Source organism: Struthio camelus, chromosome 1, assembly GCF_040807025.1.
Source record: "Struthio camelus isolate bStrCam1 chromosome 1, bStrCam1.hap1, whole genome shotgun sequence".
In the NCBI taxonomy this organism is placed as follows: Eukaryota; Metazoa; Chordata; class Aves; order Struthioniformes; family Struthionidae; genus Struthio; species Struthio camelus.
The window spans coordinates 77790137-77816419 of NC_090942.1; the positions used below are offsets into that span (position 1 = coordinate 77790137).

At 42.8% G+C, this 26283-nt stretch overlaps 1 protein-coding gene across 7 annotated transcripts in view; it reads right to left on the reverse strand.

The window, feature by feature from the left end:
- The window catches only part of SCUBE1 (signal peptide, CUB domain and EGF like domain containing 1), a 214991-nt gene that overhangs the window by 14974 nt on the left and 173734 nt on the right, over positions 1-26283 (reverse strand). For 4 of the 7 annotated variants that reach the window (XM_068951117.1, XM_068951081.1, XM_068951108.1 and 1 more), the window contains 7 exons: positions 15868-15984; positions 10658-10780; positions 7038-7157; positions 5358-5450; positions 3702-3818; positions 1393-1551; positions 24-227 (listed from right to left, as the gene is read on the reverse strand). In XM_068951117.1, the coding sequence (XP_068807218.1) occupies positions 24-227; positions 1393-1551; positions 3702-3818; positions 5358-5450; positions 7038-7157; positions 10658-10780; positions 15868-15984 (933 nt within the window). The remainder of the gene's footprint in view (positions 1-23; positions 228-1392; positions 1552-3701; positions 3819-5357; positions 5451-7037; positions 7158-10657; positions 10781-15867; positions 15985-26283) is intronic. The other 3 variants (XM_068951089.1, XM_068951072.1, XM_068951099.1) reach the window with 2 other exon arrangements.

Here is a 26283-nt window from a genome sequence, read left to right on the forward strand (position 1 = left end):
TGAAAGGAGTCGTTGGGACTTACCGCATTTTCCCTCCTGCAGCACTTGCCCTGTACTGCAAGCTTCGTGCCCTTCAGTAGCTTTAGCTGGCTTCTGAGCCACTTCATAGTCTGTCCCAGAAAACTGAATGTAAAATTGCTGTTTGTTAATAGATTTCCTCAATGTTTTGATTGCAGTTTGCAGCTTCTGCTCCATCCTTTTCCGAACGCAGTCAATGTTACAGGTGTCTAGATGGGAAATGATAAGAAAACTAGAAGCAATTGAGATTCATGTTTAAGCAAAGGTGCTTAACATAAAGACCTTAGCCTACATTACGCTGTTTCTCAGATTGCACTATCACACCTCTGTTTGCTTCACTTTCTTCTCCATATACATTCTAGAAGCAGCACGCTATACTCAACACTGGGCCTTTAAAAGGGACAAGCCAGTACACTGAGGCCCATCAAACTAGACTTCACACTTATCTCTAGCATTCAAAAGACTGGTTATGTTGACTGCACAGAGAGAGGGCTGCAGCAAACATCAATCTAGGCAGCAAAATCAGGTTGGTGCTGGGCAAGACTGCTGTCCCAACTCTGTTTTACAGAGTTGCAGTGACCGGTGCTGCGTGCATTGCTAGAGGTATGGGGAATTGCCCGCTATACTGTATTTCCAGATACGTATTCAGGCTGACTCGACTAACGTTTCTGAATTTTCTCAGCTCATGTTTTAGTAAGTTGATTAGGAACTCTCCCCACTTCCCGGTCCAAAATATTTAAGTGACACAAAGAAAGGTGCTTTCTGGCATGACTGCTATTTGAATCACTCGGCTGGTGAGGTATGCCGCATGGGCTAAGAAACCTGCCTTTGAGGCCTGGGATGTTTACAGTATCAAGCCCACATTTTCTTTGGCTGGATTTTATAGCATAATATTCTATCTCATGAATAACTTGAAGCAAATCTTTTTCTTTCTGAAGTTTTTTTTACCAAAACATGAGTGTGCCAAACGTGCAATAAAAATGTTTTATTTTCAGACTGAAGTTGCAGCAACTTAAATTTTGAAGGATACTTTTATGGCTGGTGTTAAAAAACTCCTGCCTAATCCTTACATTCTCTGTGCATCAATTAATGCTTCTGTTATTTGAAGAAATCAGACTAAATTAAGCTACTAGACTTAACTCCAGGCTTTGAAGAAATTTTGCTGCGGGAACAGTCTTTGTTCCTTCAGCTTAGTTTCACACCTGACTCCTTTCAACTAAATCTTGGAAACTTTGAGTGTGGAAAGGCTGTTGAATAACGACTGTGCTAAAAGGTTTGCACAGCAGCTTGATGAAATAGCACCAGAGACAATCTAACACACTGAGGACCTGAATTATGATTTCTCTCGCAGGCCAGGAGAGATCTTTCACAAACCTGAGACTTCTTCTGACTTCATCTCCACTTCAAACTCTGCAGTGATATGGGACACTTCTTTTGATGGTGACTTGCGGCCCCGGCGTTTTTTCTTGGAGGAATCGCACTTGAGATTCACAAAGGTCACCTGGCAGTTGTCTGTACAAGGGAATTGACCTCCTTTGCATAAGAGAAGCAACATAGAAAAGAAATCAAGTAGCAAAGTAGCAAGTGACAGGCTCATGAGCAACAGCTGAGTTATCATGAATGCAGCGACAGGTTTCATAACATTTCACATGCAATGTTAGACTCCTCCTTCTCTGTGCAATTTTGGGTTTGCTCATTTTGCCAGCGAAAGCAGAGGCATAAGTACAATGTGGTGATGCTTAGCTGCACAGTGGTACTTCCAATGTTTATAATTTTCTGTCTCTTTTCTGCGTAAAGATTGGGAAGCTCTTTACATAAATTAGTTAAGATCTGTGATCCTATATATAGTCATTTGATAGTTAAATGAAGCAAGAAGTCAATTTTCATAAGCTGATGAGTGACAGGTCTGGGACAAAAGCACAGCAGTACTGGCTCCCAGATGAACTGAAACTACCAGTTGGTGTTTCTTCTCTTCCAGTAGTGACAATCACCTGATATCAAAGTTTAGAAAAAGATTAAAAGCCTGTGAGTGGGAGTTTATGAAAACACATTAGAAGGCTTTAAGGGAAAACTACATGCCAGGAGAAGTGAATGCAGTCTCTAAATATGTGTGACTGCTGAAGGGAAAGGATAAAATGTGTTAGGACACAGTCACATAAACATCCTCTCCCGATATAGAGAAATCTAGATGAAAACCATCCCATTTGTAATACCTGATGGACCTTCCAGGTTGGGGGGAAATCTATAACACCAAAGCCACCAACAGGATTTCAGTTGGAGTGTGTGGCTGCATGATATAATCTTATTGTTAAACCCAGAACCTCAGATGAGACAGCAGATAGAAAGTAAAGCTAGCAGGGGACAAACGAAATGCAACCAGGAAATACATTCCCATAGTGACCGTATCTACTAAAAAAGAACTTCTGGGACTTTCAGAATGAGTCTGATAATTAAAAGAAGACAATACAGAAGGAGAAGGTAAGTACCTTGACAACAGAAACTCTGTTTGTTTTAAGCCAGTACTTGGAAAATTAGAAAGATAAATGTTTAGACTGCAGGGTAAAAATAAAATATAAGTCTAAATTTAAATATCACATTTTCAAACTTTTAGCATTTTAATATGCTAGCTTGCTTACTTTTGTCTGTTCCGAGCTCATATATGGCTCTCCCCAGTCACTAACAAAAGCTGTGGTAAAACAGATTCTCAACAGAGAATATACCAGTATAAGTTTGCTCTAACCTGCTAAGTCGCTCTAAGCAACATTATGGGCTATTGCAATTAAACTGGTACCATGTATTAAAATTCAGAATAGTCACAGTTAAGATTAAATTTAAATGAACCCCAAATATTTTAAGCTATGGAAATGCACAACAATAGCATACAAACAGTCTTTAGCTGTCCTTGTTATTATATCAAAGGGCTGGAGGACAAGAAATAAGTGTTATGAAGATCTGTTAAATCACTTTGTAAATCACTTTTATAGTGTCTCTTTTTTTTTAAAGTGATGTTCAAAAATAATAATAATAAAATTCCCTATCTATTCATACCAAGTCTGAAGAACATTTGACCTCTTTGATCCAGTCTGACAAAGACTTCTTCTAATTTTAACCTTTTTTCCAACATTGCAGTTACTCATTCCAATATTAGGAAAGATCTAAGGCCATGTAACATCAGATTTTGATTATAACTTTCCTGCATAGGGGCTCTTTTTGCTGCTGCAATGGGATACTAATCCAGCATAAAGTGAATAACAGAAATAACAATTGCTCTTGCTAGTATATGTTTTCTTTTATAAACCTAGATTGGAAAATCTAAACCAAACCGACTTTATTTCATCTAGCTTTCCTCTGGTCAGTAGCTTTTTTTTTTCCCCCCCTCCCAAGATATTTTTACCATTACCAATGCCAGAAAAAGGATCAGTTTAATTCCGAATTCATGTACTTTCGGACAAAGGTTTTTGCAAAGCAACTGATGACAACTCAGCAAATATGCTTGGCAAACCCAAGCCACTGTTCGGCTTCAGTGTGAAACTTGGCCTGAGCTTACGTTCAGATCCAAATCTGAAAGCCGTTACTAACTTCTTTTCTGTCTGCAGAGTGAAAACAAATTATGACCACAAGCAAACAACAACAACAACAAAGCCCTCAGAATGCTGTTTACGTGCTGGAAAAAAACCACATACCTAACACAGCTTGCTTCCCAGACTCTTTCGCTTTTTCTTTGCTGCGAGGCCGCAAATGGCACTTTGCATCTTTAATTTTAAAACGAGCTTTCTGCTTGATTGGAGGGGCTAATGAATCTGTTGATGTCAAGTAAAAAGTTATCATTTGTAATGCAGTTTGACACTTATTTTTAAAAACAAACTCAGAGGTCTTCTTGCAACATGCAAAAGGGACGGTCCAAGAGGTGCCCACCTTGTACAAAAGGATCCATTTCCATAAGTTTATTTTCCCCACAAGCACTTATACTTGAGCCCATAAGGATCAATGAATTTGCTAGTACACTGCACATACTCTTCCCCTCCAACAGGCCTGCACAACTTTGTGGAATTTGGTTGAAATTGCCTTATTATGAACAAGGTTAATTGCTATGACTTTTTCTGACTTGCCATCCGTGACTTCCCGTGCTACTTGGCCATGGTTCCGCTCTTCTAAACGCAAACCCGGAATAAGATTAATTTGGAGGAGTTGTGCTGTTGGCAACTGAAAACTATCCAAGAGAACTGTCTTTATGGCTACGTAGTCTATGCTAGCTAATAGTCTATGGCTTGCAAGCTTTATTCTTCATCTTTAAATCCCACACAGTTATGTCTTATGACTTTAAAGGCTATTATACAGCGATGCACTGCTTTAAAAACAAAGCGGCTGGCTGACTTCTTTCTCGCAAAGACGGTGGAAAAGGCCGGACCCAGCCTATCTCCTTGTGGCTGCCGTGGGCTGCATGCAGAGCCGCAGCAGGTGGCAGGCGCTCGCAGGAGCCCTGCACTGCAGGTCCCTTGGCCAGCGAGGGCTAAGCCCAGCCCAGCCTCCAGAGGTAACCTGCCCCGTGCTGCAAGCAGCCAGCTCTGCAGCCACTTAGCTCACTTCACAGCATCGTACCTCCCAATCCTTTCCAAATATGTAAGGAATATGTGGTTAGAGAATTGGCAAATTCAGGGACCGGATCCATTCCAGAAAGAGGAGGACTGCAAGCACTTAAAGTCGCCTGATGCTTCCCACCGCTGGAAGCAGTTTCAGCTGCTTCTCATTTCGCCAGACTTTGACCATTTGAGCTGAACTTTTTAATGCTGGGTATCGGCTTTAAGACAAATTTTGAAATGTCTCTGCAAAAATAATCCAGCCGCCTCTGAGAACAAGATGAATGAAACACAATATGCGCTCATAAAAGTCTCATAACCTTTTTACCAAGAGTCCCCAGAGCCTCCGTGCTGCTAAGTAAGGACTTTCCAGGTGAGGGCTGGGCCCCACCGTGGCCTTTGCCATCGTGTTAGTGACGGGCCTGCCTGGCTCGCTTCCAAGCCTGTGAAAAACCGCCGTTTTGATATGCTCAGTATCGCCTTGCTGGACTAGGGAAAGTAAATTATTCTAAATGCCTCTCCTTACTGACTACACCTCAGAGCGCCACTGCGCCTGTATTTGACCTCCCGACACAGGCGCCGCAGGGCAGGGCAACGAAGCACGCTCCAGCCCAAGCGGAGAGGCTGCGGAAACGAGAGTCCCGAAGCACTGGCAACTTTAAACCCGGCCCCGCGTAACTTTTGAGTGCTCTGTCTTGCAACCAACCCCCAGGCAGGTCGGGGGACCTTGCCCGCGGCGCGGGCGCGCAGCCGAGCACCTACCTGCGCAGCTGGGAAGCGTGGCGTTGCGCTTTGGCGGAGCTTTGCCCTGGGGGCCGGGGACGCCGCAGCTCAGCGTGTAGCTGTTCTCCGAATCTGAGCGAGGCAGGAGGCAGAGTCAGCGCGGGCAGCCAGAACCGCGCAAAACAGCTCGCCACCCCCAGCGCGAACGCGCAGCGCGCCAACGCGCTCAGTGGTACTAACGAGCCCGAGCGCTCAGCTTGCATTTTGAGTGGCTGAAATAGCTTGCTAAAGGCTACTGCTTCACAGCGCTGGCTACAAATTCAATGTTTCTTCCGGCATTGAGATTTTACATGTTATAAACAACCCGGCTTGGGGCTAGCTATAAATAAAACAATTCCATGGTGACAGGTGGAAAATATTTTACCGTGTTGGTCCACGACACAGTCCTTGGGCTTGGATAATCTCTGTAATTTACAAAAATAGGCTCTGTTCTTCAGTAATAGTTTTTAGTTTCAGACTCTTAACAGACTTCATTGGCGGAAACAAAAATAACATTCTTAGGAGCGTAGCAGGGTTTATGTACAACACAGATAAAACTGTGCATTGGTGCATAAAAATTAGATGAATGCATGGCTCTAGTAATCTCTGCTAAACTGAAAATAAAGTGCGAATAGCTCTACAGCATATAACGCCAGGACTAACATGAAAAGCAGCGAGAGCCCAGCGTAAAAAAAGTCCTATGTCAGAACAACATATATGCAAAACTCATAGCAACTCTTTCCCCCTGCCCTCGCAAAACTGCGCAGATGAAAATAACTTGTAGCAAACGATACAGAAAAGGGGGAGGAAGAAAATGAGATGCCTGTTCCTGCATATAACCAAGACTCAGCTGAACTGTTACTGGCAAAATCTATTAGAACCTAGTAAATGAAGCAACAAATACTGAGAAAGAGTTTTTCCCTACAGTCTGCTGACTCAGATTTAGTTGCATCTATTTTGTATGGGACAGCAAGACAGGTTTAAAGTTGTTGCTGGGTCACCCATTGCTCCACGGGGTCCCTGCCTGAGCTGACAGCAGTGTTATACTCTTGTAGCGCTGCAGCTCGATCATTCGCTGCGACTGCCGCAACATTAAACTGCCCAGCGTGACCGATCCCTGCCTCACACCGTGCTCCCCAGGCTGGGCTCCTCACATGGGAACCCTCCACTTTGGGGCTCGCCTCTGCTCCATCACACAATTACAAGGTATTTCAGGACATGAGGCAGAGTCCACTGTTTTAACCAGAAACCTGGATGGGCACGGAGGGCTCTGTTCATATTGAAAAGTATGATACTAAAAGTTAGCAGGAATTCACCAAAATCAACTGTTCAGTTTTGACACTTTTATTAAGATAGCAAGTTAATGTTCATTTTTCTCTTTTGCACCATTCTGGTTAAGATAGTTGTGTCTCATAGATTTTTGTTAGAATGTCTTGATTACTTTTTCAAATGTCATCTCAAATGAAATGACTAAGGGCCAAACCTCTAGCTGACAGTTCACTCTTGCACTTATTGTTGTGCAGGTTTGGCCCAGACACTAACTTATAATATTTGTTTGTCCATTTATAATTGCCCATAACAAAAAAGGAATATAAGAATCATGACTACATTAGCAGAGAAAAATCATCAAGTCACATTCTGTATCTAGACTTAGGAGCACAAATACTATTTTGTACCAACCTGGAACAAAAAGAGTATTGGATGGGCAGGACAGGAAGCAGCTTTCTATGCCTCCTGTCTTACTACACACTAGCTGAGCCTTTGCAGCTGGTTTGCCATTTGGGAGACATTTCACCATCTCTGAGGAGAGAAAAAGAAAAGAAAAGAAAAAAAAGAGAAAAATCAAACACTGCCCACGCAGAACCTGGAGCACCCACTTGCTTAAAATGGTGAAGAAAGGTAGAAGGGACAATGAAGCAAAATCGCAGGCCCAGGAATTTCTGAAATAAGCAAGTAATAGGGAGAGAATATCTGGATTTTGAGCTCGGACTTGGAATTTAAACTCCTTCACATTTTCTAGGCCCAAAACCTGGATCAGAGTCCTTTCTTCTCATCCTCCCCTTTGGGACTATTCAAGTCTAGATCTGCATTTTGAAATGCAGGTGTATCTCTAAGTACGAGCACAATTCAGCACACACAACCTGATCGCAGAAGCAACAGCTGCGACTAGTGACATGAGACGTCCCCCCTCCTTTTTTGGTGGCACGGCTGTCTGGTTTGACGGGTCGTTCTACAACAACACGCACAGGAGTCACCCTCACAAAGATCCCTTAATTTCAATGGCTGTTAAAACAGTGTTTTTGTCTTCTCATTCCAACTCCCAGCAACTTTTAAATCTCTGCTCCATGCTCAAGCTCCCGATCTTTGAGTAGGAAGCCTCCCAGGCAGGTAGGCAGAGGTTGGTAGGACACACTGTTGGGGCGGGGGGGGGGAAGGGCAGCTGGTCCCACTTGTCCTTTCTGCCACTGCTGAAGTGCTCCAAGCAATGCTAGGAAGGGACAGCGTGACACACGCACACCCCATCAGCACCCACCACACCAGGCACATTACGGCTAGTACAGTGGAAACATCCAGCTTCTCCTCATGACTTCATGGTAGGAGGAAGTCAGAGTCTCCTGCAGCTCTTACTTGCAAACCTCTGCTTGTGTTTGGGTAAGGGACTGTTTGTGTTTTATCTGAACTTACATAAAGTTGTTATGAATTGCTGGACCAGGCCCTGTGCTTCACCCTGAGATGATAGCTTGCCACTAATAATTATAACCCTGCATTTATTTTAATTTGAACATTTCTGGCACTCAGGTGATGTTTAAATGCATCTTTCTCCATACAAATGACTAACCACATGCGTTCTGGTCTGCAGGGGGTAGATACTATCACTATCTGCACTTGGCCTGCCTTAGTGCTTCTTTCCTTTCTTCCAGAGATGTAACCTCTGCACTGACTGCCAGCTGAGTGTGGGCTGCGCACCTCTTCAAGCAGGTATTTCACATTACATCACCTGGTTAAACCTCAGCAGGAGGTTTGTACAGCAACTCTTGCTTCAGCCCTGTAAAAAGGCCTGTTCAGGTACATACCCCCTCCTTCCAGCTAGCCCTTGCCATCTTATGAGGTGGACTTGGCTGGCTCTGGTTTTACTGCTCGCTGGCTTTGCTGCTGCAAGTGCCATTTTTCTTACCCCTCAGCTTGGCACTGAACCACACGAAGGCAGGGGGAGTTCAGAGCTGCAGCATCACCGTGCAGGAGGAAGCGGCTAAGCCAACTTGGGTCTGCCAGGGGGTTGGGAAGAGCCTAGTAAAGCTGAAATGAAATAGGCCACTTTGAATGTGGTAGATGGAATGAGCCTTGCCCTGCTTGGCCTGAGGACAGAGGAAGGGTCCAGCGGCTGCCTCTCCGGGCTGTGTTCCCAACTTCATCGATGGCTACATACAAATATATGCAAGTCCCTTAAACACTCCTAACGTTCACATCTGAAACACGGGAATAATCACACTTCACTTACCTCCCTCCTAAGGCTTTTTATGCTACTTGGGGGGTGATTATAAAGAAATGATATTCTTTGGACAGAGGAGGCAACACAAGTGCAAAGTGGCACTGCTGGCCAAAAGAGGATTTTGTTACTGTAAATGTCTGCAAATCACATGGCATTCGGGATCATTAAGTATCATTCTTTTCCTTTTATTGTGCTTTTATAACAGTGTAGAATGCAATTTCCTCTAAACAATGTTGGTAATAAAGGCAGGTGATCAGCAGGGAGATCACGCTCATTTTAAGCCTCATTGAATTCATCAAATAAAACAGTGGATATCAATAGAGAAGGGTGTTTGGTTTTCCATCTTCCAAATGGGTATTACAAATGATGAAGGGAAATATAGGACTAGAAAAACGTTTAATGGAGCCTGTTATCATGGGAACAGCATTCTTACTAGATGGAGAGGGAGTATAGCACAATCCTTCTACGGTCTATCTATATACCAGACTTCAGAAGATTACGGTCCCTGCTGCTAGTTTACAATACCCTTTCTAGAGATCTATCTGGTACATTGGAAGGGAGATACAGTGGATAACTAAAAAAGAGTTTTCCATTTCTTGCTCCTATAGTACTTACTTGTTCTCTATATAGCAGTGAAGGTAGTATATACAAAAGTGAGTACGGAAAACAAGGTATTAGTTATGGTTAGGAAGAAAGTCTGTGGCAAAGTCTAAAGTCCAGCTCAAGTCCTCCTTCAGTTATAAAGTGCTTTCCATACTGCTATATCCAAGTGGAAAAATGCCACAACCATCTGATCTTGCAGAAGGCCAGTGCTCTCTACCCTGGACTATACTGCTTGCCTTCAAAAAGTCAGGGGATTCCCTTAAGCATGTTCCCCATTTTATCCTTCTGCCTTGCTCCCAATTAAGTATCAGGCATCAGCCCCAAATGTATCAGTTCTGCACGGTTTAAAAAAAATATATTAAATTTGCTTATGAAAGACTGAAGGTATGTCATTCCCATTACAAAGCATGAAACTAAATTAAAATATCTTAAAGGAAATACTTGAAATGGCTGTAGCCATGGCCAGGACTGGCCCAGAAAAGAAAACATTGTCTACTTAAAGGATACATAAGAGCCATGACTGGAACAGATATTCAGATTTTTCACAGAGTAAAGTGGCACTAGCAGTAAGTGCCATCATTTTAGTGGTCTCAGGATTTGCACCCATTGCAATTAATATTTCTGACACAGCTAGCATCAGTACTTTATATTAAGCAGGATGCTTTTGGAGATCCCTCAAAAATTAGGCTATGGTGCTGTGAATACAGATATTAACTTGAATACCATATCTTACCTTTATATCGTTAAATAGAGTTTGAATACACTAAATAATTCTTAGAGGGAATTAGGGTTATATTTGAGGTCACAGTAGGCAGATCTCAGTAAGAACCAAAAGGGCAGTTTCATTTTGTAATAGTTCTTTCAATACAGAAGAGGATTCTAATCCAGGAAAGGACGAAACAATGAAATACACAAAATAATAATGTGAGAAGACTTAGATTTGGGTGAACAGACACATAAAATCAGAAAATCAGCACTGTTAAATAACATCCAACTACTTCCCATTCTGTAATCCACCTGTGGTTATATCCTAAGTTCATGGACTCCCACAGGATCAGGTGTTACGAGTCTATAAAATGAATTTGGGGATCTGTATTGCTGAAGTGCAGCATCTGTCAGGTAAAACCACAACCTTTTCCATATTCCTGAAGAACATGAGCACCAACACAGTCCGAGTCTGCACTCACAGTCTGAGTCCTGCACTTACCCACACAGTCCTTTTTATTCCAATGAAGTTTCTTTCCAGGTGGACAGACACACTCGTAGCTCCCCATTGTGTTGAGACACCCATAGTCACAGCTACCATTGCTGATGCTGCATTCATCAATATCTGAAAATATAATTAGAATTTAGTAGACTATTAACTGCATGAACACATGTAAACTGCATATAATAATGTGCCACGCATAAGGATATCTGCTCCAATTATATCTGTTATATTTAAGTCTATATAAACACGTAGAACACAGGCTATATTGATGTCAAACAATTTTAGCCTGCAATGCATGGATTGTCCTTACACGGGCACACGCATAGCTTCTACTCTTGTAAGGATTTATGCATATATGATACAATTCACTTTTTTAGGAGTAGCCACACCGAAATTCTTGGAAATAGAATGCTTGAAAGACTCTGCAGCATCTGGACAACAATGTACATTGCATCATACGGAAAAATCTCACAGGCATAAACATCTGTGAGATGCAATCACTTTTGCTTCTTAGAGAAATAAATTATCCATAGTACCTCACAGTCTGATTTTAGAAATAATCCAGGTGATGAGGGAAACTCTATATTTGACAGGAAACAAGCAGCTGAAGTGCTTCTACTCCTCAATAGAAATGAAAGGAAAAAAGGTTGTAAGGAAAAGGCAAAGCTATTGCCAGAAGTGTGTCACTGATATTCCACATAAAGACTTTCGACTTTGTATGGATTCGAAAGGTATTTTATGAAAATGAACTATAAGCTTTTGTGTCTGTGTAGTCAGCTTTTATATAAAACTTCATTTGCACTCTGCAAGAATATGGTTGAACTGATGAATAAACTATTAGATAGATGGATAGACAGTTCAGTTAGATGAATAAACTATTAACGCAGTGAGACATCATTCATGCCAAATAGCAAGGGCTTACAGGAAAACTAGCCTGAGAGCACAATTTTATTGGTAACTGCATGACAGCTAAATGAGGTCTATACCAGCAAACCAGATGATGGACCAGGAGCCATTCACTTCCCTCAGGGTAGGCAGCATGGCTTGTGCCCCCATGGCTAACCTCTCTTCTCCCACCACTGCGAAGGACATCTTCACCCATCGCGCTCATCAGGAACTGTCCTGTCCTGTCCTCTCCCTGGATCACACTCACGTATCATGTGGGAGGACACCAGACACGCCAAAACTGTGCTGGGGAACCTGTGAACAGTCAGACAGCTGCGTACTGCTGCTCCTCAGCCTTCTCTATTTTCCTGGGAGGGCCATAGCCTGAAAGCCCTTGCTATGGAGCACAGCCCCATTGTTTCAGGCACTGCACTAATCCCAAACAGCAAACGCGTTTTGCCCTTTGAATGTAGCTACCCCTCTAGTTGGTAAAACTGTAGTGTTAATGTAACAAACTTTTACAAGGCATGTCCTTGTCTATTTGACGTACTCCTGAATAAGCCGGAATGATACAAATCCAGCACCAAATATACTGAATGGCTCACATTCCAGCTTAACGATCGGCCTCAAAATGCTTCTGTTAAAGGAAAACTGTTACTTAATGCGTTCTTAAGGGAGGTTTGGCAATGAAGGCTCGCAGGCTGTTGGTGCCTACCTATGCCTCACAGCCATGCCTGAGGCCAGGCTTGAATTCCTGTGCTCTGTGCTTGGCACCGGCTGAATCCCCTCGCTTCGCAGGAACACAGTCTGAGTTCCAGCCAGTCCTCCCAGGCCCCAGTTTCAGTGCCTACTGACCCAATGTGAAGCCAGACTGTGAGGTTACAGGTAAGAAGTGATACTGATGAGGGCGTGGGAGTCAAGTCATGTTCAGACCCCGCGCTAATTAACAAATACAGGCATATTCGTATTAGCCAAGTCTTCCTCTTGCTTCTTGGGGCATTTGGTGGGAGCACGGGAGCGCTTATGGATGCAGTTGTTAGAATGCAGAGACAGTTTTATGTTTAATGTAAGATTTTGGCCTGTATGATTAAGCAAAAATCTAGAAAACAGAGGATATACCTAAAAGAAACAGATTAAGGTACCCTAATATAACAGGCATATGTTCTTCTAGACAGTCTCACGACTCTTGGGCTAGAATCAGGATTCCTGGAAGTCCTGGGTCAGCAGTAGCAAAAGCTGACTGGGGACATAGTCCCAGGAAAAGCTTTTTTTTTTTTTTTTTTTCTTTTGTTAAATTTGACACATGGCAGTCAGAAAAGTAGGCTTCTGCTGAGCTCGATAGTAGAACATACTTGACAACCCCTACTTGGAAATACACATTTAGCACACATGGCTCCTGTTGTTGAGCTCTGGCCAAACTATTCCGCCACGGGCTCTTGCTGTCAAGTGCCTCAGTCCAGAATCAAGCCCCTGCAGAAGAAGCTAAATTCCCAAAGGTGCCAATAAACCTGTAGAGTCTACGGACTTTCCTGAGGTCACCTAATGAGCCAATACATACTGTAAGTAGGGCTTTCCCTAGACGAGAGGTAGGAGCGCTAGCACCCTCCTTCTAAAAGATTCCCTTATGCCGCACAACTTTTATTACAAGAGACGCCGCAAGCTGAACGCCAGTGAGAGCAGCAAGGGCTGCACCTCTGCATGGATAACCCAGAACAGGGCCACTGCCATGTGGTTTATTTAACTGCTAGTAGAGGGGAAGCAAAATGGAGAGAAAGCTTATTAAGAAGCAAGCTTGAGCCAAATCTTTCCGAGGGTTCTCGAATGCATTATTTCTCCCTAGTTTTGATGTCTGCTCAATGCCACATGGATGACAGCCAAGGTGTATTATTTGTTCCACTGTAAACAGCCCTCTCCGGAGGCAGACTAAAACTAATGATTGGCCTGAGCTGCAAAGTTCAGGGCCTGAACATGTCTGTATTCAGATCTAGGACTTTGGATCTGTCCATTACAGAAAAAAGGATGAGGTTTGGATCTCATTATGTTTTTGCCCAGAGTTCAGCACTGAGTATTTTCAGTTGGGGTTTTGGTCCTGCCTCATTCTTAATTAAAGACTGAAGTTGAACCTCCAAATTTGAGGCTTTCCCTAAAAAAAAAAACAACCCCACATATGTAAGTTAATTAAGGAATTAACAGTGAAATCAAAGATCAATCTTGCCTTGCCCCACATACCAAAGGTCCCCCAAACCTTCAGACTTGATTTTGTTTTCAGAACTGCTCTCAAGTGGAGTCTTCCCAAATTCTTGCCTTAGATGGACTCCTATTTCTCTTTCTGGCTGCTCTCCTACATGATCAATTCATTTATTACTGTTACGTACCCTTCTCTACACAAGAGATACTAGCACTCATCTCCCGCACGTTTCTCCTATGCTCAAATCAAGCAATCCAGGAATGGAAACATGAGCCTTTAAGGTAACCTCTTAGGTTTAGTCTGTAACACTACAACCGCTCCACAAATTACGAGCCATTAGGGCCAAACACTGTTCTTGGCAATTCCCCTAACCATGCTTACCCTGGGCTAAGTCTGACTCAGATCAGAATCCAACCTGAACACATGGCTTATGAGGGCTTAGAATTAGGACTTTGTTTATAGTTTAATGCAAGTTTAACCTAGATTATATCTTGAATAATTTCACAGCCTCACACCCCCTAAACAAAGTATTTTAGTTTTGAAGTTCAAAAACAAAACAAAAAAAAGACATGGATCATATCCTGTGTTCCTCAGCATTTTCTAACAATAATTTAGATTCAGAGCTTTCATTGCAACTTGCCCTTTTTACTTTAATTGTGTAATACTGACCTGATTGGTTAAAAGCATAACTCAGACTTAAGAGACAAACCCCACAAAACAAACCTTTGTTCTCCTTTGACCAGTGCTCTGGACACAATCAAAACCTAGCCTGCTTATTAAATGTGCAGACAAAAGACCACAGAAATGCCTGGGAGTGCTAGCCAGGCTGGTGGCAGGCAGTCCCATGCTGTGATACCCCTGGCAAATGGTGGCCTTAAATTTGAGCGTTCTGAAACTCTCCTGTCTTGATCAAGTAGAAGTTGAACCTCTAATTTTGTCATGTGGGAGTACTGCCCCATGGTGCATTTAAAAACAAAAACAAAACAAAAAAAACCCCTCTCTCCTGGATAATTGAACATTATAGCGCCAATTATTTCCAGTTATGCCAAAAAGGTTGAGGAGCAGAAGTAGCTCCACTGAAGATGGGAACAAGCTATCCCACAGCCTTTCCTGATGAGTTTCACAGGCAGTTTCGGTCTCATAGTTTAAGGACAACTTGCCTAGCTACTATAAACACTCAGAAATTGCCTCTGGCACGGGTGACTCACATAGGCTCACGCAAGGCAGGTTCTGTATGCCTGGGCACAGCTGGCAAGTAAACATATCCTTGGGCACGGGAATACAAGTGACCTAGTATGGAGCCTCTCTCCAGCCCTCCCTTTGGTGTTGGTACAGACACAGCTCTAAACTCTGTGCGCTTCTTTTCCCATTTGTAAAATAGGGTAAATACTCTGGATTTTTTTCTCCTTCAAAGACGAATTAGTGAATGTAAAAGGGTTTGAATGTGGAGTTTGCTAAATGAGTGCTATATGCTAACAGTCCAGGACAAGAGGGCTACATTTTCTCACGTCAGTGATGTCAAAGGCAATTAGCTGGCAAGAATATAGTAAAAGACAGTTAATACTCATTCTTTTTTAAAATTTAAAAATATCAATAGAGCCACAATGTACAAATGCTTTGTAAAACAACATCCTTCTCCTATCCTCTTTTTTGCTCATCATCGGAGGCCCTCCTCCTGTGAATAACTTCACTCCTGTGGAAGCACCCATGGGTGCTCCATGCTTGTTATCTCTTTAAGGAAACTCACTGTGTGTGCGCGCGTGTGTGCGTGTGTGACGTGCGGTGCAACAAACTCCAGTTCTGATGCTGTGTTGTGATCTTTGTGGGAGAAATGCTGCATCCATGCAGCTTGGGATGCAAGTGCCACAGCTGCAGGCTGCTGGTCAACACCTGGGCTGCTGTGTACTGCTATGACAAAAATGCCAGACGGTCGTTTTGCATTTACACTCTTCTCCTGGGAATATTTCAGCAGGTTTGAGACTCTGAAATTTTAGACACACCCAGCTGATGCTACTTGAGCTTCCTCAGGGTATTTTAGCATCTTCAGTTCTAAAAACTTCAGCTAAAAAAAATCTGTGGCTCAGTAAACAGTTCATAAAGCAAACAAGCAAACAGATAAGCAAAGCTTCCAAACCTCCGCAATGTGTCAGTCCATACAAGGTGTAGCCTTTATGGCAGAGACATTCAAAGCTTCCGGGGTAGTTGATGCAGGTGTGGTCACAGGTCCTTTCGAAGGAACACTCATCTATATCTGAATTCGGAGAAAAAGCATTAAGAAATTAGAATTCAGTTAAATGGGATGGCTGGAATTTCACAGTCTGTTGCAACATCCCATTACGGATAAACTAGCAGATATCACCCCAGGTAAGATCTGAATAAAACGTTAGTTCCATTCCTCCAGTGCCTAATAAAGAAAGGACTTGCTTGATTTAGGAATGAAACATTTAGGAGTAAAAGATGAAGACCATGTTATACATGTTCACCATTAGGTGGCAACCTTTAACTTCTGATGGTATTTTCCCAGCAGCGCTGTGGGAACATTAGGTTTTGGTGGGTTAGTGGCACAATGGGAAAAAAATGGGGGGCTGAATCAAGTCCTTCCTTATCTTTTCTCTTCCTGCATTACCAAAACTTTGAATAATTAGTTTTCATTCAACATGAAACATTATGGGTCAAACATATATGAAAAAGCAAATGAGAAGAACGTGTGAACATACAGAGGGGCCATGGCGTGTATGACCGTGGCCTCGCAGTGACCGCACTTACCCAAACGTGGGTGCTCGGCTCCCTGCTCTCCCTGGGGCAAAGCAAACACCTGGCTACCACCTTGTAGCTGCGTATTTTTGCTCACAGGCTGTATGGGCGAGGGGAGGTGCCTGCCAGCCCCTTCGGGTGGACATTATTCACTTAGCTAAACAGCTAACCATTCCTCTGACATCTTACCCGGCGGGACAGGGAGTCGCTCTCACACTTTGGCTCTGCCTAGGCAAGATTGTACAGACCCTCGCACGGCTACAAGAGGCGCAAGCAAAGCTCTGCCTAGGAACAAGGCAGGATCAGGAGAGGAAGGGCGGCACCTAGGACACAGGAAACCTTGCCGCCAAGTCCACGTTCTGGCCAAGTCAAGAAAATTTGAACCCTCTCCCTTAAAAGAGTCGGGCCTCTCCAATTATCACTGCTCACCAGTGGGAGATGTGCATTGACACGGCCTCTTCCGCCCTGCGCCCAGTGCGGAAAGCAATTAACAATCCGCTGCTGCGGAGACGCTGCTGCGGTGCTGCTGCGCACGGTGGCATAAAGGTGAGTTTGACAGCAATCATCACAGAAAGGACTTGCTGAACGCCATTACATTAGAGGCACTTTAAACAGCAAGCTGTGCAAAATAAAAGCACTTTTGAGTGAATTTTATCCTCAGAGAATTGGTTTTCCTATTGTTGGTTAATTAGTGATTAATTTCTATGTTAAAAGGTCAGAGAAATTAATACAAGGGCGTTAGTTAAGAGTTGTACTTTGAACAAAATGTCACATTCCTCCAATATTACTCAGGCATAAAGAGATGGAATAGCTTTTCTTTAACAGCCTGCACACTTTCTAAAGTTGCTCATTAAGACCATAACCTGAACAGCACCATTACTATATATAACTTGGACTTTCAAGTTGTACATGTTTAGCAAGCAGCGGGTGCTTGAAGAAGTTTGGAAACTCCCAAAGCTATAAGGGTATGCTGCCCAATTCCTACATCCAAGTACTATTTATATAGCTTTGATGTTTAATGAAACATTCTAGGTCTCATCCTGCTAAAATAAATGCAAATACTTAACTTCAAGAACTATGAAATTAAGCTTTCATGTACACGTAAACAAAACCCAAAGTCTTTGTGATAGTTTATGCATAAATTTACAATGCTGTAAACAGCTATATTTTACATGGTCTCCAATTCTAAGTGTTTCAAAATATGTCCAGAAAGAAAATTCACAACGTGGAAAGCAATCGCCCAGGCAAATGCATGCTACAAAATGAAATATACATGATGAACAGAAAATTTTCCTCTCTGTTTTTGTGTGTGCATCAATCACTTGTTATGACTGAGCAACAAGAAAAGGTCAATCGAGATTTTTCTTTTTCTTTCTTTCTTTTTTTTTTTTTTTTACACTTACTTCATTTTTAATGCATTCTCGTATGTATTTTAAAATGTCATTATTTGAGTTCTGAAAGTAGTTTCTTTTTAGGGTTTCCTTTATAGTCTTGGAAATATGCAGCTTTTGAATATGAATAAATGGCAAACTGTTTCAGTTTTCTCTAAATAAATACGTAAAGTAAAATCATTTGGGAATGAACACTGCAGTTATAATTTCAAAGGGTTTTTAACGCATAAGAAGCCAAACCATACATCATGGTTTCATTCAAGTGCAGCCTTGTTCCCTGTATGGCATAGCGAGAAATTCACAAAAGCAGTTCATTTTCTGGCCCCTGACTTACCTTGGAAGGCTCTTTTTCAAAAATAATTTTGTATTTCTCAATAACGATCTCATCCCGTAGCATTTTAGTCAGTGGGGTTTATGGGCTGCTTTCACACGTACTGCTCTCTGGTGTTATACGTTGTGGCTTAGACCTTTACAGTTTTCTTTTCACATTAACAAGGATGTATACCCCTCCCTGCCTGGGGAAACAACAGTCTGTCTAATAATATGACCAGTCATCCGCTTGCCAAGTAATAGGCACTCAAGATGGACAAATGCATTTCAGTTTTATGAAATATCAGCTACTCATAAACTTCCATTGTTTACACTGGCTAGCAGAGATGCTGAAACAAACACTTTTACTATAACACAAAGACCGCTATAAAAAGCTTTTTAGCCATTTAAACCCTTCCTCCCACCTCCTGCCGCTGTTCTCATAAATTCAACCCCTATTAAATTCAGCATCTTGCTTTGGCCGGTCGAATGTGGGAAGCCTCTGCGCAGATTTTTCCTTGCTTAACAATAAAGCTTTTGGAGCCGTTCCCTCTGTGCCTGGTCAGAGCAGGGCTAGGCGCTGCCCCACGGACAGGGCTTTCCGCAGCACTGTATCTGCAGAATCACCAGGCCCCTGAGGAATTCAGCACCGCTCATAGAAAAGGGGAAAATATGCACCACGTACCCTTCACTAAAAGAAGCCGGCAGTGTGATACAGGATGCTGAAATCCTCTTGCAACTTTCTTCTTTAGACTCGGAAATTGGTATTCTGGGTGCTGTTACCCCATGACTCCCAGAACCTCTGAAATCGGCTCACACCTTTGCAGCACCCCAAAATACTGCTCCGTATCTACGCTAAGCGGATGTGCTTGTTTCCTACTACCCTCCTGAAACAGCTATTTCTCCGCAGAGACTGAAAAGCAGTGAATTACACCTGTTTTTCACCTTCACAGATCTGGCTTTCAAATCCCGCTTACCATACAACCGCGAATGAACGCAGGTGTCTCATCTTTGTCTCTTCTGTACAAACAACGCTACACAATTTGTTAACATTACCTTCTGAAGAGCAGCCCAAAACTACAAGAGCAGAGATGCGGCAGGTTACTGCTAGAGCATTGGGAATAAGTGAGTTTTCTTTCGTTTTTTTTGGTCAACTCCCCCCCTACAGACACATGTACGCGCTCAAACACACATAATTTTTTTTGTATTGGGTCATCCTGAATTCCTCCCTCCTCCTCCCCCTCAACACCAAAGGACAGGCTGAAAAGCAAACTTTTGGGTTTTAGGTGCTTTTCAAGTGATTTAGAACTATTTTAATTAAGCTTTTGAACTGTTTTAACATGAAAAGTCAAAATGACTTGTTTTGAAGGAGCTGTAGTGGAACACTTCAACTTAAAAAAAGGTTTTATTCTATTTTTAGTTGAATTTGGCATGAATTCACAAATAGTCCTAGCTGTCTCAGAACATTTCAGATTTGCTAATGCACTTACTTGACATCAAGCACATTCTCTTTACTTTCACTTAGCTGAAAAATTTATATCACATTCACCGCTATAACCAGCATATTGTGATTGTGTCATTTCAGCATGCTAAGAGACATCTTCAGAGCGTAACTACTTGAAGCTTTTGGGAACTATGGGGCTAAATTCATCTCTGATAGTGCAGGATCAGTTCCCTGCCAGAGGTAATTTTTCCAGGATTACTAACAGGTAGCATATAAATTAGAAGGCGAGGAACTCCCTACTTCACAGCAGGTGACTTGCCAGAAGGGCTGATTGCACCCTGGCCATCCCAGCCCTCTCTAAAGGCACTTTGCGTATGGTGTCCCACGGTGCTGAGAATTCTCCTTCCAGTTACGGTTTCCATGACATAACGGCACCATCTCAGGCTGAATAAAATACAATATCTCATCTATCAATCCACATGCCTGAAGAGAATATTCGGACGGTGGAAGCATTCCTTTATTTTTGCCTAGAAGGGATTCAATTCCAAGAGATTGTTCAATGGTCTAATCTAAGAGCAGGATTTTCCTGTGTTTGAAGAATGCAATTGTTGCCAATGGCGGTCGTGCTTTAGACTATTTGCTTGGCTCTGTTCCTATTATTTCAGGTCAGCATTTGGGGATTTTATTGTTTGTTTTTCAATTACCCTTACGGGTTTTTTTGGGGTTTATTCTTTCACACATTAAATGATGCCTTAATGATCTACATTTTTCTTGAATTTGATGTTTGTAAGTAGGTGTCACACTGCCAGTACTACAAAGTAAATGGTCCCATCTTTCTCTAGAACAGGGGGTTACCACAGATACAATTTCTTCTAAGTTTCCTCACACAGACGTGTCTCAATGCTGACCTGAGGAAGCAGGGAGAAAGCAGTTCGATTTGCCATGCTCGTTCAGTCCCTGCCCTTTCCACTGCTGCCACCAGTAGGCTCCCAATTACAGCAGCACTAATTGTTCTGGTGGTCCATGGGATGTGGGCTCTTGCTCATTTGTGGACGTAGAGTGCAGGGCATCAAGAAGCCATCAGACAGCAATGATTTTGGGTAAGGCTGAAACTGAGCTGGATTCCTATCAGTAGCTCTGAAGTGAAAGGCTCCTTCCAAGGTCTGTACTTGGCTTCCAGTCCTCGCACGCAGTCTCCTGTACTCCGGATTGTTATTGCTTTTCTCTCTCCAATAATTTTCAGAGTAATTAAAAGCAACCAATAATCAGAAAATTCAAGTGCAATGCATGACATTTCCAAAAGCATTAGCATTGCAAGCAAGCAGCTCAACGCCAAAAGTTTAAAGGTGAGGCTGATACATAACGCTGGATTTTTGAGATGGTATGAGGACCACAAGCTGATGAAGAAACTGCTACAACTTCTTGCAAAAGTACATTCTGCCAGAATTCACTCGCACAGAGGTACACATGTGATTTTGGCCCAAGTCCAGCCAGGGTGGTGTTTACTGAATAGAACAATTTAATGCCTAGTTCACCCAATCAAACATTAAAAATTTACTGCAAAAATATGGATTTTTTTCCTCCTCTTCTTTCTTCTTATTATTTTCTTTGTTAATATTGAAGTGATGAAATTGGTTAGTGGAAGCTAGGGGTCATAACAACAGCTTTTGTCCAAGACATGCATTAAACAATAAGGTTAATTTATGAACCTGGGAGTCTCCTTCCAAAACACAGGCCACATGTGATAGCTGAATAAGAGCTTGGTTTTGCTGTCTAAAATATTTTTCATGGGGTCTGAAAATAAACATGGCAAGGAGAGATCATTATTATTTGATAATACTGTTTGTGTTACAAGAGAACAAGACAGGAGGGTCTCAGAGACAATCGATAAAAGCTAAGACAGGGATTTGGGATAGAGTGCAGACTGGAATGGTTCTGGGCATTGTGAGCAAAGAAACCACCTCATATTTGGCTTGTCTGTGTTCAGTGAGGCCAGGCATCAAGTGTACTCTAGATAAACAGCAAGTAGAGAAAATCTACATATTATATTTAAATACATCAATTTCAAGTAGAAATAAACTAGAAAATAAGGATCTTTTTTCCTTAGAAATAAAAAATAAAATACATACATAGAAAAGGAAATACCAATCTCCACTATCAATTCCTTCCTCAGTAGGAGTGACTTGCAAGACCTTCAATGCTGGTAGATCACTATGGCCAAAAAATGGTCACTGTAGTAATACTTTGACAGGCGATGATCACAGCTCCGCACACTCCCAATCCTTGTCCCATTTAGCTTAAATACACCTTTGTCATGGTAGCAAAGGTTTGGATAGAGTTTATAACTGCTGCCCAGGATGCTGTGAAGAATGAATACAGCAAGGAACCTGTGGCTTTCAGATCCACGCGTTAGTGCTGTTCAACCCTGATGTGGGAAGCAACAGCCTGGATGCCCCAGCGCAACTGCCATCACATCACATACCACAATGTGCCACTCACTGTGGTGGACTTATCTCCTAATACCGTGCCACAGCGGGACACGGTCTCCTAGTGCACACGTCCACAGTAATGTGGTTTTACTTTGGCCTTCTCACATACCCTTGGTTTATTCTTAATGCCTGAACCACACACAGACTCAGTGCAGAGCACCCCACTCAATTGCTCACACAGACACAAACAACCCAAAGCCAGTCAGAACGTGTTGCATTCGCATTTCTCCAAGTCACCGGCTCCTCTGAGAAACAGTCTTTCCCTTTTCCCATTCATTAAACACACACACAAACTCTAAAGAACTGTTGAATGGTGTTTTTAAAATAAACACTAATGCTTTTTTACATATATTGTGGCTGAAAGTTATTTTCTGGGTTCCCCCCCGTCCTCCAATTTCTGCAGGAAACTCATACCACCCATGTAACGTTGTTCACCTTACAGACTACCCAGAGTGGTTTCCAACAATATCTGACAGACATTAGGGAAACCACATATCTTAATTTGAGCGGTTGCTGGACCAGAGGGAGTCATGATTCAAGCTAAATTCTCCAACAAATGCTGGTTTAAATTCAGTGTTGGGAAAGCTATTTTCCTACAGCAGCAGCTATATGACAGGGTTTCCATCATATTTCAAATTTTCTTATCCAAAGTGACTTACGCCTGTTCACAGTTAGTAAAAATACATCCTCCATCTGAGGACGTAACTCTAACACACACCCAGCATTCACCAGAAGGAATGGCTTATACCTAAGTTCTCCTTACATTTCAGGGTCTACAATAATAAAGCCAATGAAGAGGGAGCACGGAAAGATGGAGTAATATACAAACCTTCCATTTCATTGCTTTCCCACTGAGTGCTTCTGGAGCAGACTAGCAAAAAAACCAAAAAAACAAAAACCATAACCCCCAAGCTCTTAAAAGTAATTGAAAAATCACACCCCTTTAGGCTTTCCCACTGCTTGACTGACTTGCAATCAAGTCAACTTGTTGCTGAGACTTAATTGTTAATAACATACTAATGATCTGCAGAAGAAACAGATCTGGTATTAATTACTCTACTTTTAATGTGAATGTAAATGTGTAGGTAGCACAGTCACATCTTGTATTTCAAAAGCTTAAGTGGGGAACTCTATCCATTACGGCTAACCTTGACTTGGACCAGAGCATTTATTTATTTAAGAATTTTATTGCTCACAGTTAACTACGTGATTAGTGAAGACCAAATGTAACACACTAATCAGGGAATGAAGGACTTCTGAAGGAAATTGATTCTGCTTGCAAGGAAATGTGCTTTTTATTATAGATGATCTGTTCTAAGAATGCAAAGTGGTAGTAAAACAAATAAATGCATATAAACTGCAGAAGAAACCTGTAGACTCTGCTGTAGAGAGATGCAATAAATAATCAGAAACCTGTAACTTATTATGTAAGCATCCCAGAAAGGAAGTATTTCAAGGATTTAGCAGTGCAGAATAAAATTACTGTTAACTCTGTTTCAGAAATAGGCACACATCAGTAGACAGTGCCAAATTCTGAAGAAATGTTTGATTTCTACCCACTCTAATACAGGTAAGACCACTGTACCATGCACTATTCAAACCTGTTGCTGTGGCTTAGTTCAGGAACAAAAATTTGCTCATCACAGAATCACAGAACGGTCGAGGTGTTTCCCGACACACGGTCCACGTGTTGTCCACCAGGATCCCCAGGTGCTTCTCTGCAGAGCTGCTTTCCAGTAGGTCAGCCCCCAACCTGTACTGCTGCATGGGGTTATTCCTCCCCAGGGGCAAGACTCTGCACATCACTTTATTGAACTTCATGAGGTTCCTCTCTGCCCATCTCTGCAGTCTGTCCAGGTCCCTCTGGCACCACAGCCCTCTGGTGTACCAGCCACTCCTCCCAGTACTGCATCACCAGCTAACTTGTTGAGGAAGCACTCTGTCCTTTCATCCAGGTCACTGATGAATAAGTTGAACAGGACTGGACCCAGTACCAATCCCTGGCGTATACTGCTAGCTACAGGCCTCCAACTAGACTTTGCACCACTGACCACAACCCTCTGAGCTCGGCCATCCAGCCAGTTCTCAATCCACCTCACTGGCCACTCATCCAGCCCATGCTTCCTGAGCTTACCTAGGAGGATGTGATGGGAGACAGCGTCAAAAGCCTTGCTGAAGTCCAGGTAGACAACATCCACTGCTCTGCCCTCATCTACCCAGCCAGTCACCCCATCATAGAAGGCTCTCAGATTGGTCGAGCGTGATTTCCCTTTGGTGAATCCATGCTGACTACTCCTGATCACCTTCTTGTCCTCCACATGCTTAGTGAGGACCTCCAGGAGGAGCTGCTCCATCACCTTTCCAGGGATGGAGGGGAGGCTGACTGGCCTGTAGTTTCCTGGCTCCTCCTTCTGGCCCTTTTGGAAGACTGGAGTGGCCCTGGCTTTCTTCCAGTCCTCAGGCACCTCTCCTGATCACCATGACCTTTCAAAGATGATGGACAGTGGCCTAGCAATGACATCCTCCAGCTCACTCAGCACTTGTAGGTGCATCCCATCAGGGCCCATGGACTTGTGGGTGTCAAGTTTGCTTAAATGATCTCTAATCTGATCCTCCTTGACCAAGGGAAAGTCTTTCTTTCTCCAGACTTTCTCCTTGATCTCCAGGGTCTGGGATTCCTGATGGTCTTAGCAGTAAAAAAAAAAAAAAAAGGCATTCAGTATCTGTGCCTTTTCTGTATCTTGTGTTACCATGGCCCCTGCCCCATTCAGTAACAGGCCCACATTTTCCCTAGTCTTCCTTTTGTTGCTATTATATTTAAAGAAGCCTGTAACTTCATCATAGCAAACCTCCATAGCAAATTAGAGCTAACCTAGTTTCCCCAGTGCAATTCCCCTTAATTCTACTCTTGATTCCACTTACAACAAATAATACACGTCTCTGACCTCTAGCAACATATTCAGGCAGCAGTGCTATAAGCAGGTCCATGTCTTGGTTCACATGGGAACCACGGAAATCAATAAGGACTTGCAGCAGCATCGGGGTCATGAAGACACAGGTGCATTCCCACTCCTACGGAGAGAATTTAGGCTCAAGTTAGCTTGTGCACTGCAACCCCCAGCAGACAGTTGCTGCCAGAGGGCAATACTTTCTAATGTGGCAGCTGCTTAATGCTGACTTCAGTAATTGGAGCCATTTCCTCTGGGTTGACCAAACCAAAGTGGCTGCTTTCTTGCAAGCCTAACACAGCAGCCCCAGCTTCTCCCACAGCAGCACGATCTCAATGGACCTCAAGCCAGCTATCTCTCCTGGGCTGAGCAAGAAGGTAGTGCTCTGCATAAGAGCCAAATGCCCACGAAGATGTGACTACACCACAGTTTCCATTCATTTCATCCAGCATAGTATGCAGTGCCTGGAGTAGGAATCCCATCCCTTCCATCCATACTTGCACTAAGGACCACTATCATCTACCCAGTTCTGCCTCACTGCTTCAATATCCTTTTATGTTCAATATATATTTACTCACCATGCTGAGATCCTGAAAACACCTGGTTTTGACCCTCTTTCCAGGCTATCTGTACCCTTAACCAACTCAATAAACTGATGTCTCTGTTCCTGAGGCTGTCAAACTACTGATCGTCACTCTTAATAGGGGCTGTGTCTTCTTCTGTCTTTGTACAGTACTAAATGCAGCGTAGGCAGTCAACAGCTCTGGTACAAGAGTGAGGGCCGTTTAGTGAGTCACAGGTGTCTCTTATTGTTTACCATTCTGGTCTGACTATTTGAAATATTTATTTTCTGCTTTAAGGAATATCTGGATATCACCAATTTCTCCTTTCTTTGTGTATTCTCACACTTCTGTTGTGTATGCGAGGCTGAGAGGTGTCTTGTAATTACTAGAAGTGAGGACAGTTTTTCACAGAATGCATGTACTTAATGCCAGCAAGACGACTATGCTCATTTAGCCTGAACTCCTGCCTTACACAGACTCTAGTATTTTGCTTGGTAACCTTAGAAAGCATCTCTATTCCAGAAAGGACAGTCTAGGAGTTTTCGTGGACTGAACTCTTAGTCTTCTCCATCAATTTAATTTCTAGAGTCCAACTTGGTGATCCTTTTCAGTTGCTGAATTTGGTAAAGGCTGAATAATTTCACTTGCATAC